The 13,746-nt window shown below is 37.9% G+C and overlaps 2 protein-coding genes across 30 annotated transcripts in view; one reads left to right on the top strand and one right to left on the bottom strand.

Annotated features, from left to right (window-relative positions):
- The window catches only part of CLASP2 (cytoplasmic linker associated protein 2), a 192,800-nt gene extending 184,924 nt beyond the window's left edge, over positions 1-7,876 (top strand). For all 29 annotated transcript variants that reach the window (XM_046001628.1, XM_046001627.1, XM_046001649.1 and 26 more), the window contains 3 exons: positions 1,550-1,756; positions 3,245-3,361; positions 6,138-7,876. In XM_046001628.1, coding sequence (XP_045857584.1) covers positions 1,550-1,756; positions 3,245-3,361; positions 6,138-6,224 — 411 coding nt within the window. In that variant the 3' untranslated portion in view covers positions 6,225-7,876. The remainder of the gene's footprint in view (positions 1-1,549; positions 1,757-3,244; positions 3,362-6,137) is intronic.
- Positions 7,877-12,229: 4,353 nt separating this feature from the next.
- LOC123940548 (cyclin-dependent kinases regulatory subunit 2) lies at positions 12,230-12,635 on the bottom strand. The gene has a single exon (XM_046003441.1). The coding sequence runs from the start codon at positions 12,553-12,555 to the stop codon at positions 12,316-12,318; it is 240 nt and encodes a 79-aa protein (XP_045859397.1). The 5' UTR covers positions 12,556-12,635; the 3' UTR covers positions 12,230-12,315.
- Between the last annotated feature and the right edge of the window lie 1,111 nt (positions 12,636-13,746).

Genomic DNA, 13,746 nt, shown 5'->3' with positions numbered 1-13,746 from the left:
TGGGAGATGGAGAGGAGAAGGAAGTTGAGGGAAATTGGAAGGGGAGACGAACCAAAAGAGACTATGGACTCTGAAAAACAACCTGAGGGTAGGAGGTTGGGGGAACCAGGTGGTGGGTAATAGGGAGGGCACGTATTGCATGGAGCACTGGGTGTTGTGCAAAAACAATGAATACTGTTACGCTGAAAAAATAAATTAAAAAAAAATTAAATATCTGAATCCAAAAAAAAAAATTTACATTCTTAAGGCATTACATCTAAAATTGGGTCTTCTGACCTCCAGTGTATTTGCCACTGTGCCTTTCTTAGTATCTCTCATAGATTGAGATCCAAAGTGAGAAACTACTAAATTAGAATCAAAAGCAATAATTTTTACATGGTCTCAAGACCATCTCTAGAGATTACAGATTCTACTAAAATAGAAAGACAGCCATTTCTTCTCTTCATTATAAAATTAGTGTCAGCCCTCCACAGGCCCAATACAGAAGGAAAGAAAATCATTATGAGGAGATGAAGGAATAGCATGTTAAGTTGATAGCCCATTAATGAGACTTTTTTAAGATTTTACTTTTAAGTAATGTTTTCACCTCACTTGGAGCTTCAGCTCACAACCCCAAGATCAAGAGTCGTATGTTCCACCAACTGAGCATTCAGGTGCCCCAGGATTATTTATATTTTATTATAATATAATAATATAATGTAATAATATAATGAAATATCATGAAAAAGGCATGAATACTCCTGGAGCTGAGGGTGCTGATAGTGAGCAGGGTTTCAGTATGACTATTCTAGAGGATTCTGTTCACCTTAAAGATAAATGGAGCTTTCACTACCCAGTACAGCTCGACTACAGTATGATTTAAAAATTGCATCAGCCTGAGGCGCCCAGAATGCACAGTCAGTTAAGTATCCAACTCTTGACTTCACTTCAGGTCATGATCTCAGGGTCATGAGATCTAGCCCCATGTCGGGCTCCATACTGAGTGCAGAGCCTGCTTAGGATTTTCTCTCTACCTCTCTTTGCCCTTTCCCTCCACCCACCCTCAGAAAACCAAACAAAACAAACTTGCATTAGCCAATGTTAAGAGAACATGAAAGAAAGAAAGAATATCTGGAAAAAATATTTCTCCCCATAAATCTATTCTGGTTTCAAAAGTTACTAACAGTTTGCCAACCCTGTGTTATCTACACCCTCACTTTTTTTTTTTTTTTTTAAGATTTTACTTATTTATTTGACAGAGAACACAAGTAGGCAGAGAAGCAGGCAGATAGAGGGGGAAGCAGGCTCCCTGCCAAGCAGAGAGCCCAATGTGGGATTCAATCCCAGTATCCTGGGATCATGACCTGAGCTGAAAGCAGAGGCTTTAACCCACTGAGCCACCCAGGTGCTCCTGCACCCTCACTTTTTGTGTGCGTTTGTTTACTGTAGTAGTTTCAAAGCGAGTTATAGATACCTTGTTGTATTGCATATTTCATGAAGTTTTACTTCCAGGACGCAGTATAGCATTTTAAAATTTTACTCCAATTTAAATATTTCCTCTTTGTTTTAGGTGGTAAGATCTGCTGAGGAAGCTGCATCAGTGCTAGCCACTTCAATCAGTCCAGAGCAGTGCATCAAAGTGCTTTGTCCTATCATCCAAACTGCAGATTACCCCATTAATCTGGCTGCAATCAAAATGCAAACAAAAGTGATAGAAAGAGTATCCAAGGAAACCCTTAACTTGCTTTTGCCAGAGATTATGCCAGGCCTAATACAGGTGAGAAACAAAATTTAGAGGAATAAATTATGATACATTTGGGATTTGGTTATTTTAGGCACTTTATAGGCAACACTAGTGGCATAACCAAGCCTTCCTACTGTCTTGGATATTCAGAACAAAGACTTTCCATAACTAGCTCTGTGTGTGTGTGTGTGTGTGAACCATTTAGTCAGTTTTAAGTATGCAATTCAATGGCATTAAATTCATTTATGATGTACAACCATTACAACTATCCAGCTTCAGAATATATTTTATCATCCCAAACAGGAACTCTGTACGCATTAATAATTCCCTGTTCCTTCTTCCCATGACCCCTGGTAACTTCTACTTTCTCTCTTCTCTCTCTTCTGCTTTATAGGTTCCTCATGTAAATGGAATCACACAGTATTTCTTCTGTTGTGGCTGGCTTACTTCATTTAGCATTGTGTTTTTAGAATTCATCCATGTTATAGCATGTTATAGAATTTAATTCATTTTTTATGGCTGAGTAATTTCCATTAATGTGACTACCACAATTTATTGAGCCATTCATCTTTTGATGAATATCTGGGTTGTTTCCCTTTTTTTTAATAACATAAATATTGCAGTGAATTTCCTTTTACCTTCTTATATGTATATATTTAGAAGTAGAATTCCTAGGTATTGCCACATTTCTCTCCAAAATGGTTATACTGATTTGCAGTCATAATGTGTTTTTCTCTATGCACACAAACCCATCCACATAAACATTTTAATAGTAGGATCACATTTTATAACATGCTTTGCTTAATCATAAATTGTTAACTTTTTCCATCCAATAGATTATATTCTATAATGTAACTTAATGACTGGCTAAAATTATTATATAGTGTGTATAATAAAACCACTCCTGAAAAGAATTAATCATTAATTTCTTTGTGCATCTTTAGTATTATCTTTGACTCTGTTCTAAGCCTAATATTAGTCACTAAATTGTGGGGTCCTTTGGTCCTAAGAAAAGCATATATGTAGTACGTTTATGTCATACGTATAGTGGGTACTGAATAAATTTTTGCCAGGTGTATAACTTAGGGTAATGGTAGGGATGGGACAGATGTTGAGCTTAATTCAGCCTGAATTACAGGAGTACCTTGACTGCCAACCCCAGTTTTACTCTGTTTAGATTTTATTCAATAATGAAGTGCTCTTGAGTTCCCTACAGCTGAATGTTTTAGTAGGGTTCATCTGGAGACTTTACAGAGCAGGTTGGCAAAGTGGCAGCTTTCCAGGCTAAATAAAGGTAGAACCCAATAAGGAAAGCTAACTGATAGCAGAGTGGAGGTGTGGAAGAAGAGAAAGGGACATTTCTGCTGGGAAAGGCAGGAAGGTTAACTTCAGTCACTAAAGCTTCCTCTCCCGTGGTATGCCTATAATCTCATTTTTGAGCCCCATCTTCTGTCCATGTTGGAATTGGAATAGTGCCTTCTCAGATCCCCCAAGAGTGCTAACAAGGACTTTTCTCCCTAGGGTTATGATAATTCAGAGAGCAGTGTTCGGAAAGCTTGTGTCTTCTGCCTGGTGGCTGTCCATGCAGTAATTGGTGATGAGCTAAAACCACATCTCAGTCAGCTCACTGGCAGTAAAGTAAGTAATGATACTTTGTCCTAAAGGTGGTGGCATTGGTACATTTTTCAGATTTAGTTCTTTGTTGTGTTAAAGGGTAAATTTGTTACTCAGCTTCGAACAGGTCAGGCCTTGAGCATCCAACTATTCCTCCTACCGTTTGAATGTTAACTGTTCCTACTTTCACGTTGGTCACTCTAGAGAAGTCAGGTAGGGTAGGGTGCTGTGAAAGAAATGCCTGCAGCCAGCACATTCCTTGCAGACTCCCACACCCAAATCCTTGCCCCCAAGGACTGTTTAAGAATGAATAGTGGTTGGGGTGCCTGGCTGGCTCAGTTGGTGGAGTGTGTGACGCTTGATCTCGGTTGTTGTGAGTTTGAGCCCCACAGTAGGTATAGAGATTATTTAAATACGTAAGTACATAAATAAATACCCTTTTAAAAAAAAAATAGTGGTTTTATATATTCATGGATTACTTATATCTCCCAAAATGTGGAACCCTTGGGCATTTCTTTAATTCCCCCCTGTGAACTATGATAATCAAATATTTGCTTTCCTTAAGACTTAAAAAAAAAAGTAGGGGTATCTGGCTGACTCAGTCAGAAGAGCATGCAGCTCTTGATTTTGGGGTCGTGAGTTCAAGCCCCACATTAAGTAATAAGATTACTTAACTAAATAAGCTTAAAAAAATTTTTTAAGACTTTAAAAAAAGTCTTTCCTCATTTCTTTGATACTATCAAACATTGAAATTTATTCTACGAGGTGAGGATAAACGATGATTGTTGAAGTTTTGCTTATGAACCATTAGCAGGAAACACTCTTCCTCATTTAAACAGTTTCCCACACCCTAGCTATTGTCATTACTATGATCAAATTTATTTTTAAAGTTGCAAAAAGGAGGGGCACCTGGGTAGCTCAGTGGGTTAAAGCCTCTGCCTTCAGCTCTGGTCATGGTCCCAGGGTCCTGGGATCGAGCCCTGCATTGGGCTGTCTGCTCAGTGGGAAGCCTGCTTTCCCCTCTCTCTCTCTGCCTACTTGTGATTTCTGTCAAAAAAGAAAAATCAAAAAAATTACAAAGAGGTGGAGAAAATACCTATAAAGCTTAAGTATATACCCAACATTAAATACTTATGTAAGTTATAGGTAGACTAAAGCAGTGATTCTTAACCCTTTCTGAGTTACAGACCACTTTGAGATATGGGTTGTATCTCATCCCAAGAAAAATAAATAGATACAGAAAATTTTACACAAAGTTTCAGAGGATTCACTGAGTCCCTGAATCCCATGGATACCAGCTTAAAAACCCTTGAATCAATGAGTTAATGTTAAAAAACCAAACTTTAAACAACACAGTCTTCTTTTGGGTTTTTTTGGTTGTATTGTTGTTGTTGTTGTTGTTGTTTTAAGATTTTATTTATTTATTTGACAGAGACAGAAAGAGCGCAAGTAGGGCAAGTGGCAGGCAGAGGGAGAAGCAGGGTCCCCGCTAAGCAGGGAGCCTGATGTAGAACTTGATCCCAGGAACATGGGATCATGACTGAGCTGAAGGCAGACACTTAACTGGGTGAGCTATCCAGGAGCCCCTCTTTTTTTTTTTTTCCTCTAAAGTAAACTCTACACTGAGCTTAAACTCAGGAGCCCCTCATGCTCTACCAACTGAGCCAACAAGGCGCCCCAACACAGTGGTTTTCAAAGAAAAAAAGCTTTTGTGATAAGCTCAAGTTGTGTCGTGATAATTCAAAGATGTCTGTAAAAGAATTAAATTTGAGTACTTTGTCAAGACTCTTAACTCCAGGAAGCTGAGAGTTGCTGGGGGGGGCGGGGTTAATTGGCTGATAGGCATTTGAAGTAATGAGCATGGGAGTTGTATGCAACTAATGAATCACTAAATTCTACCCCTGAAACTAATAATATGTTATATGTTAATTAAATTGAATCTAAGTAAAAAATTCTTTTAAATTAAGTACTTTGTCAGAATGCTAGGCAGCAAAAAAAAAAAAAAAAAAGAATGCTAGGCAGCCAGTTGCATATGAGATCATAGCTAGGTTGAGAAAATATTTGGAAACAATATTAGATGAAAAAAGTAAAGCATAAAATTGTATATGCCCTGATAAAAACTTTATAAAAATATGATCTCATCTAGCAAAGACTACAAAGTGACACAGAGAAATCAAGAACATTCTTGGAGGGCAATGTTATAGTTGTTTAAGATCTTGGGTCCTGGAACCCAGGTGCCTAATTTCCTATCCAGGCCCACTTCTTACCTACCCTGTGACTTTAGGGTAATGACTTACACATCCTATATCTTGATTTCCTCATCTGTAAATTATTGTTGAGATAAAAAGAGATAGTGTAAGGTAGTTAGCTTATTATATAGCACATGGTGCTCAGATGTTTGTCCTTATTGTCTTAATGGTGACTTATTTTTCTAAGTTTAAGTTTTACATGCTATCAGTACAACATTTTTCAAAAAGGCATATTAGAATACTCAGTTATTAGGGGTGCCTGGCTGGCTCATCCTGGTAGACCATGCAACTCTTGATCTCAGGGTCATGAGTTGAAGCCCCATGTTGGGTGCAGAGATTACTTAAATAAATGAGTAAATAGAATACTCAGTTGTGAACAGACTGAGACTTGAATTTTTTTTTTTTTGTAATTATTAATTAACAACAATAACTTGGGTGTAACTGAGTCTAAAATCTCTCCTTTAAATTCATATATGTATAGAATTTTTTAATAAGCATCTTACTATAACTTATAATTTGCTCAGTGACATATGTTCGGCTTGAATCTGCAGATGAAGCTACTGAATCTTTACATCAAACGTGCACAGACAGGTTCTGGAGGAGCTGATCCCACTACTGATGTTTCTGGACAAAGTTAGTGAAGCTGATTAAAGTGAACCAGGCCTCTCAAAGAAAGGACAGACAGACCACCCCTCATCAATGAAAGGAAATTTTCAAACACGTCTTTTGGAACTTACCATCTTTCCCAGTTTTAGTTTTCTGTTTTGTTTTGTATTTTCTGTAACAGAGGGCTATCCTCAGTCTGCATGTAACCTTTATGATAGTTATTCCAAATTCAAGAAGAAGCAGTATTAACATCAGTTGATCAGTACAAAGTAATTTTTAATCAAATTCATCATTTCACATGTTTGTACTTCTTTGTCTTCCCATTAACCTTTGCCAGTGTTATGATTGTATAAATTTTTTTAAATGCTGGTTAAAGAGAATGCTTAAAGCTTTAAAAGTTTAACAGTCTAAAACTTTTTTTTTTTTTTGCCTCTATTCAGATGCAGAATAATATTTTTATTGCTACTTGGAGTTTTGTTCCGTATCATGTCCTATGCTAGAAATACTGAAATGATGTGAAACAAAGCAGGACTCATTTGAACTACAGCTGGACTCTGTTGGTGTGATGGAGATACATGTCATTAGTTGCAATTTCTTTGGGGTGATCTGTAGTTTAAAACTAAGACCTCAGAGAAAGTGCTACAGAATCAGCCAGTTCTGTAACACTGATACTGCTTGTTGGTTGTTGATCTTGCCATCTTTATTTAAAACCATGTCCCCTCTAAGATCCCTTAAGAAAGCTGCACCAAATCATCTGCCTGTTGTTTTCTTGATACTTATTAAAATAGAAGGTTTTATTGCAGGGTTTTTGGTTTATCTTTGTTGTGAATGATGCTTTTTTCATATTTATTAATCTCAAATTCACTTATGAACAAACTTGATAATGGAAAGAGACAAAAAGTAAATCAAGTGCATGTATGTCCTTGACTGTCTTCTGTTTCTCATTTAATAAACAAACTTATTATTGAGACATGGGAGTCAACCAGCACCTTTTCTTTAAATGGTGGAACCTGGTTTCCTTTTACCATGAAATTGTCTTACTTGAAAACATTGATCCTGATGAGAGAGAAGATGGTGCAAGGCTATTATCTTTGTGTAATGGACTCAAATTCTCTACCTCTTCAGGGCTAATCCTTATAACTGAGCTGCTGCCTGTAGTGTCCTTTGGAAAACTACTTCAAGGGTGATTTTCTGTTATATTTTAACAAATTTTTTTAATCACCTTTTGCTACATCTATTCTTTTCATGTGCAGCCAACTTTCAAAAATTACCAGTTTGGTGAAAGGCAAATTAGATCATTGGGAACCAGGATACTAATGATTTCTCATCTTGACTTTTTAAAAAATCCTAACATGACATGAATTTGACTGGAAAGGCAAATAGCTATTAGGGAAGCAATTTGCTATTGTTACAGAGTTATCTGTACTTTATTTGTTTAATTGAAAAAAATGTAGAAATGTATGTAAAGAATTTAAGACAAGAGTACTGGATGGATGATTTGTCATAGGCTTTTCCCTTCGTTTCTGTTCTAGCAGCAGGAAAATAGTTTCTCTATATCCCCTCCCCTTTACCTGTAACAGTTTTGTTTTCTACTGTTAATTACATTGTGTATTTATAGTTCTATGCTTACTGTTGTGCATATACTGGCAATAAAACTGTACATAACATTACTTGAAAAAATTAACAATGTATATCAGTTGTTTTTCTGTCTCACTGTGTGAAAAGTCATGTAGCTCCTAACTACATTTTTAAAACTATTTCAGAGGTCATGTATTAGTGCTATTCACATGAATTTTATAAGTGTATCTGAGGAAAACAGATTCATCTGGAGTAGCCTCCACAGTCAAATTAGATGGCTATAGGGGCGCCTGGGTGGCTCAGTGGGTTAGGCCTCTACCTTTGGCTTGGGTCATGATCTCGGGGTCCTGGGGTCAAGCCCCGCATTGGGCTCCCTGCTCAGCGGGGAGCCTGCTTCCCCCTCTCTCTCTCTCTGCCTGCCTCTCTGACTACTTGTACTCTCTCTCTCTCTCTGTCAAATAAAATCTTTAAAAAAAAAAAAATGAAGAAACTCATGAGGCCATTTCCTCAAAAACAAAAAAATTAGATGGCTGCATATGCATGTGTATGACAGCTTATCTTTTTTTTCTTAAGATTTTTATTTATTTGTTTGATAGAGCACAAACAGGCAGAGCTGAAAGCAGAAGGAGAGGAGAAGCAGGCTTCCCTCTGGGCAGAGAGCCCAACGTGGAACTCAGTCCCGGGACCCTGGGATCATGACCTGAGCCGAAGGCAGAAAGCAACCAACTGAACCACCCAAGAGCCTCTGACAGCTTATCTTTAATAAGAAAAGGCATTTTTTTTTTTAAGATTTTATTTATTGGGAGATCTGGATGGCTCAGTCGGTTAAACATCTGCCTTCTGCTCAGGTCGAGATCTCCGGATCCCAGGATCAAGCCCTGCATAGGGCTCTCTGCATAGCAGGGAGTCTGCATCTCCCTCCCATTCTTCTATATGCTCACTCTCTCTGTCTCTCAAGTAAAATCTTTAATAAAATTAATTTTTAAAAATAAAGATTTATTTATTTGGCACAGAGAGAGAGAGCACAGGCAAGGGTAGTAGCAGAGGAAGAGGAGAAGCAGGCTCCCCACTGAGCAGGGAGCCTGATGCAGGACTCAATCCAAGGGCCCCAAGAAAAGGCATTTTAAACATTGAATTTTTCTTAGTTTCTTAGGTATATTTTATGTTCCATGACCTTTTGTGTATTTTATAATCATTTTTAATCTAAATATTAATTTTTACCCCTGCTTCAAGATCCTGCTTTAACTACTGTTGACAACTAAGTAGTATGCTGTAAGCTGAGTAATAGCTCCACTTGAACACCTGGATCAAGCACCTGGCATCTAGAGGCAGGCACTCGAATGAATGAACTGAGTAGTAAAAGTATGTTTTAATGTGTCTAGGTGAAAGCTAATATATAAAAACATGAAAAAATATTTAAAATCCTGTAATTTTAGGGGCACCTTGCTGGCTCAGTTGGTAGAGCATGTGACTCAATCTCAGGGTCATGATTTTGAGCCCCACGTTGGGCATAGAGATTACTTTAAAAAATAACAAAAGTAAAAACATACATATTAAAAATTAAAATCTATATTTTCACTTCATGAGGATTTAAGGAAATTATTATTGACTCTCCAAATTTGTTCATCCAGAAATGTATTTAGGTGTCAGCTATTAAAAACTGATAATAAGTTCTGGTTAAATTTTTTCTTTCCACCTTTCTCCCTAAACATTATCAGTATCATTCATTTCCTGCGCTGCTCAGAACTAATTAAAAGTACATAATTCCTCATTATAAACCATGTTTGTTTCTTGGAAGTTTTCAAAATCTATAATAGGCTTCTGCCATTTTCAAGTAGGATGTGGCTTGAACCTGAGTTTCAAATTCGGAGTATATTTACTGTATTCCTTTATATTCTATCTTAATAAACTTTGAGTCAAAATGATTTTTCACCAAATATGTCTCTTATCAAACCAGATCTGTTTGTAAATTCAAGTGTATCTTATAATTTAGAATACCATTTACAGGAAATAGAAATGAGGATTGGTACATCACTCCATAATACATAAAGGGTTTTTGTTTTTTGTTTTGTTTTTATTTATTTGACAGATCACAAGTAGGCAGAGAGGCAGGCAGTGGCGGCGGTGGGGAGAGGAAGCAGGCTCCACGCCAAGCAGAGAGCCCAATGTGGGGCTCGATCCCACGACCCTGCAATCATGACCCAAGCCGAAGGCAGAGGCTTAACCCACTGAGCCACCCAGGCGCCCCATAAAGGGTTGTTTTTTTTTTTTTAAGCTTAATCTTTCACACCTTTCTGTGTTGTTTAGGTTTATTTCATTGCAATTAATCACATACATTTTTACAGCTATGCAAAAGAAAGAATTAAGCTTAAAAAAGCTATCCATCTCCTTTTTTTTTTTTAATTTTTCAGTAATCTCTACACCCAGTGTGGGGTTCAAACTCACAACCCCAAGATCAAGAGTTGCATGCTCCACTGACTAAGCCAGCCAGGCACCCCAAAAGTTATCTATCTCTATAGAGCAGAAATAAATTATATAGAAACTAGAAAAAAAAAAATAGAACAGATCAATGAAACCAGGAGCTGGTTCTTTGAAAAAATCAATAACATTGATAAACTTCTAGCCAGACTTACCAAGAAAAATAAAGGACTCAATAATATTACAAATGAGAGAGGAGAAATAACCAACACCACAGAAATGCAATCATAAAAGAATATTATGAAAAACTACATACCAACAAACTGGACAGCCTACAAGAATTGAATAAATTCCTGGAAACATAACCTAACAAGACTGAAGCAGGAAGAAATAGAAAATTTGAACAGACTGATAACCGAAAAAGAAATTGAATCAACCCCCCCCCCAAAAAAAAAGTCCAGGACTAGATGGCTTCGCAAGCAAATTCTTTTTTTAATTTTTTTTAAAGATTTTATGTATTTATTTGACAGAGATCACAAGTAGGCAGAGAGGCAGGCAGAGAGAGAGGAGGAAGCAGGCTCCCCGCAGAGCAGAAAGCCCGATGTGGGGCTCGATCCCAAGACCTTGGGATCATGACCTGAGCCAAAGGCAGAGGCTTTAACCCACTGAGCCACCGGGCGCCCCTTCACAGGCAAATTCTACCAAACATTTAAGGAATAGTTAATACCTATTCTCAAACTATTCTGAAAAACAGAAAAGGAAGTAAAACTTCCAAATTTATTCCTTGGGGCCACCATTACCCTGATACCAAAACCAGATAAATATGCCATGAAAAAGAATCACAGGCCAATATGAACATAGATGCAAAAATTCTCAACAAAATGCTAGCAAACTGCGTTCAGCAATACATTTAAAAAATCCTTTACCATGTGGGGTGCCTGAGCACGCAGAGCATGCAACTATTGATTTCAGGGCTGTGAGTTTAAGCCCAATGCTGGGCATGGGAGCCTACTTTAAAAATAAGACTCATTCACCATGACCAAATGGTATTTATTCCTGGTTTGCAAGCATGGTTGAATATTCACAAATCAATCAACGAGATACACCTGTAAGAGAAAGGATAAGAACCATAGATCATTTCAATAGATGCAGAAAAAGCATTTGACAAAGTACAACATTTATAATAAAAACTCAACAAAGGGGGCGCCTGGGTGGCTCAGTGGGTTATCCTCTGCCTTCGGCTCAGGTCATGGTCTCAGGGTCCTGGGATCGAGCCCCACATCGGGCTCTCTGCTCAGTGGGGAGCCTGCTTCCTCCTCTCTCTCTGCCTGCCTCTCTGCCTACTTGTGATCTCTGTCTGTCAAATAAATCAATAAAATCTTTAAAAAAAAAAAAAAACTCAACAAAGTAGGTTTGGGGGAACATACCTCGGCATAATAATAAGTCCATCTGTGAAAAACCCACAGCTAACATCATCTTCTGGAGAAAAATTCTTTTTCCCTAAAGGTCAGTAATATTACAAAGCTGTAGTGATCAAAACAGTATGGTATTGGTATAAAAGTAGGCAAGTAGATCAATGGAACAGAATAGAAAAGCCGGAAATAAACCCACAGTTACATGGTCAATTAACACTCAACAAAGCGAGAAAGAATATCCAATAGGAAAAAGTCTCTTCAACAAATGGTGTTGGGAAAACTGGACAAGAACATGCAGAAGAATGAAACTGCATTACTTTCTTATACCATACACAAAAATAAACTCAAAATGGATTAGAGACCTAAATGTGAGACCCTGAAACCATAAAAGTCCTAGAAGAGAACACAGGCCATAAGTTCTTTTTTTTTTTTTAAATGCAACATACAAACTTTATTTAACAAAAGTAACAGGTAAAGTCAAACAGGCACTTATATTAAAGAGAAAAACCGACTAGAAATTTTATCTTAAACACCTTATAGTAACCTACTTGCCATTGCATTTAGCTGAGCTCTGTTGCTGTGAAGAATACAGCTCATGCACAGGTATGGATCAACAATTTGTACATTTTTCAAGTATTCACTGAATACTACCCTTATATACATATATACATTAAATTTGAAAAAGACTTAATTGACAATCCCCAGATAGACTTCATTTTTGTTGCTCTTTTGGAAGAGGTCGTCTAAAGAGAAGAATATGTGGTTCTGGCTCATGAATCATGTAGTGAACCCAGCCTAGACTCTGTTGGACGCCAAGTCTCCTCCACTCCTCTTCCGACATCAGATGGGTTTTCGGGACTTGTTTGGAAAGTTCTCTGGGTAACATGACATGCCGGTACTCGTAGTGCTCGTCGAAGTACTTGTCCGAGTAGTAGATCTGCTTGTGGGCCATCCTGTGGGCGGGCGGGAGCGTCGGGGCTGGAAGAGTGGGCGCAGCGGGCCACACGTCCACCTCACGCCAAGGCAACGACTCGACTCGGCCATAAGTTCTTTGACATTGACTGTAGCAACATCTTTTTAGATCTATCTTCTGAGGCAATGGAAACAAAAACAAGAATAAACTATTGGGACAACATCAGAATTAAAATCTTTTTTTGTAAGATTTTTTTTTTTAATTTGACAGAGAAAGAGAGATCACAAGTAGGCAGAGAGGCAGGTAGAGAGAGAGGAGGAAGCAGGCTCCCTGCTGAGCAGAGAGCCCGATATGGGGCTTGATCCCAGGACCCTGAAATCATGACCTGAGCTGAAGGCAGAGGCTTAACCCACTGAGCCACTCAGGTGCCCCAGAGTAAAAATCTTTTACATAATGAAGGAAATAATCAGCAAAACTAAAAGACAGCTACAGAATGAGAGAAGATACTTGCAAATGAAACGTGCAGTGAAGGGTGAGTATCCAAAGTATATAAAGAACTTCTAAAACTCAATACCCCTAAATCAAATAATCCAATCTAAAAATGGACAGAAGACATGAACAGACATTTCTCCAAAGAAGACAGATGCCCAACAGACACATGAAAAGATGCTCATCATTACTCATCAGGGAAATGCAAATCAAAAATACAATGAGATACCACCTCACACCTGTCAGAACGGCTAAAATCAACAAGAAACAACAGGTGCTGGTGAGGATGTGCAGAAAATGGAACCCTCTTGCATGGTTGGTGGGAATGCAGACTGGTACAGCCACTTGGAAAACAGTATGGAGTCTCCTCAAAAAGTTAAAAATAGAACTACTTTATGATCCAGCAATAGCACTACTGGCTATTTACCCAAAGAATACAAAAACACTAATTCCAAGGGATTCATGCACCTGTATGCTTATAGCAGCATTATTTACAATAGCCAAGTTATGGAAACCGCCCAAGTGTCCATCAACTGATGAATAAAGAAAAGGTGGCATACATATGCAATGGAATATTACTCAGTCATTAAAAAAGAATGAAATCTTGCTATTTGCAACCACATGGGTGGAGCTAGAAAGTATAAAGCTAAGTGAAATAAGTCAGAGAAAGAAATATCGTATGATTTCGTTCATATGTGGAACTGAAGAAACAAACTAGCGAAGGGGAAAAAATGAGAGGAG

This window comes from Meles meles, chromosome 4, assembly GCF_922984935.1.
Source record: "Meles meles chromosome 4, mMelMel3.1 paternal haplotype, whole genome shotgun sequence".
NCBI lineage: Eukaryota > Metazoa > Chordata > Mammalia > Carnivora > Mustelidae > Meles > Meles meles.
This window is presented reverse-complemented; position numbering and strand designations above follow the sequence as displayed.

What these genes read in the sequence shown, in the direction of transcription:
- LOC123940548 (XM_046003441.1), bottom strand. Translation starts at nt 12,555, where the DNA reads ATGGCCCACAAGCAGATCTACTACTCGGACAAGTACTTCGACGAGCAC.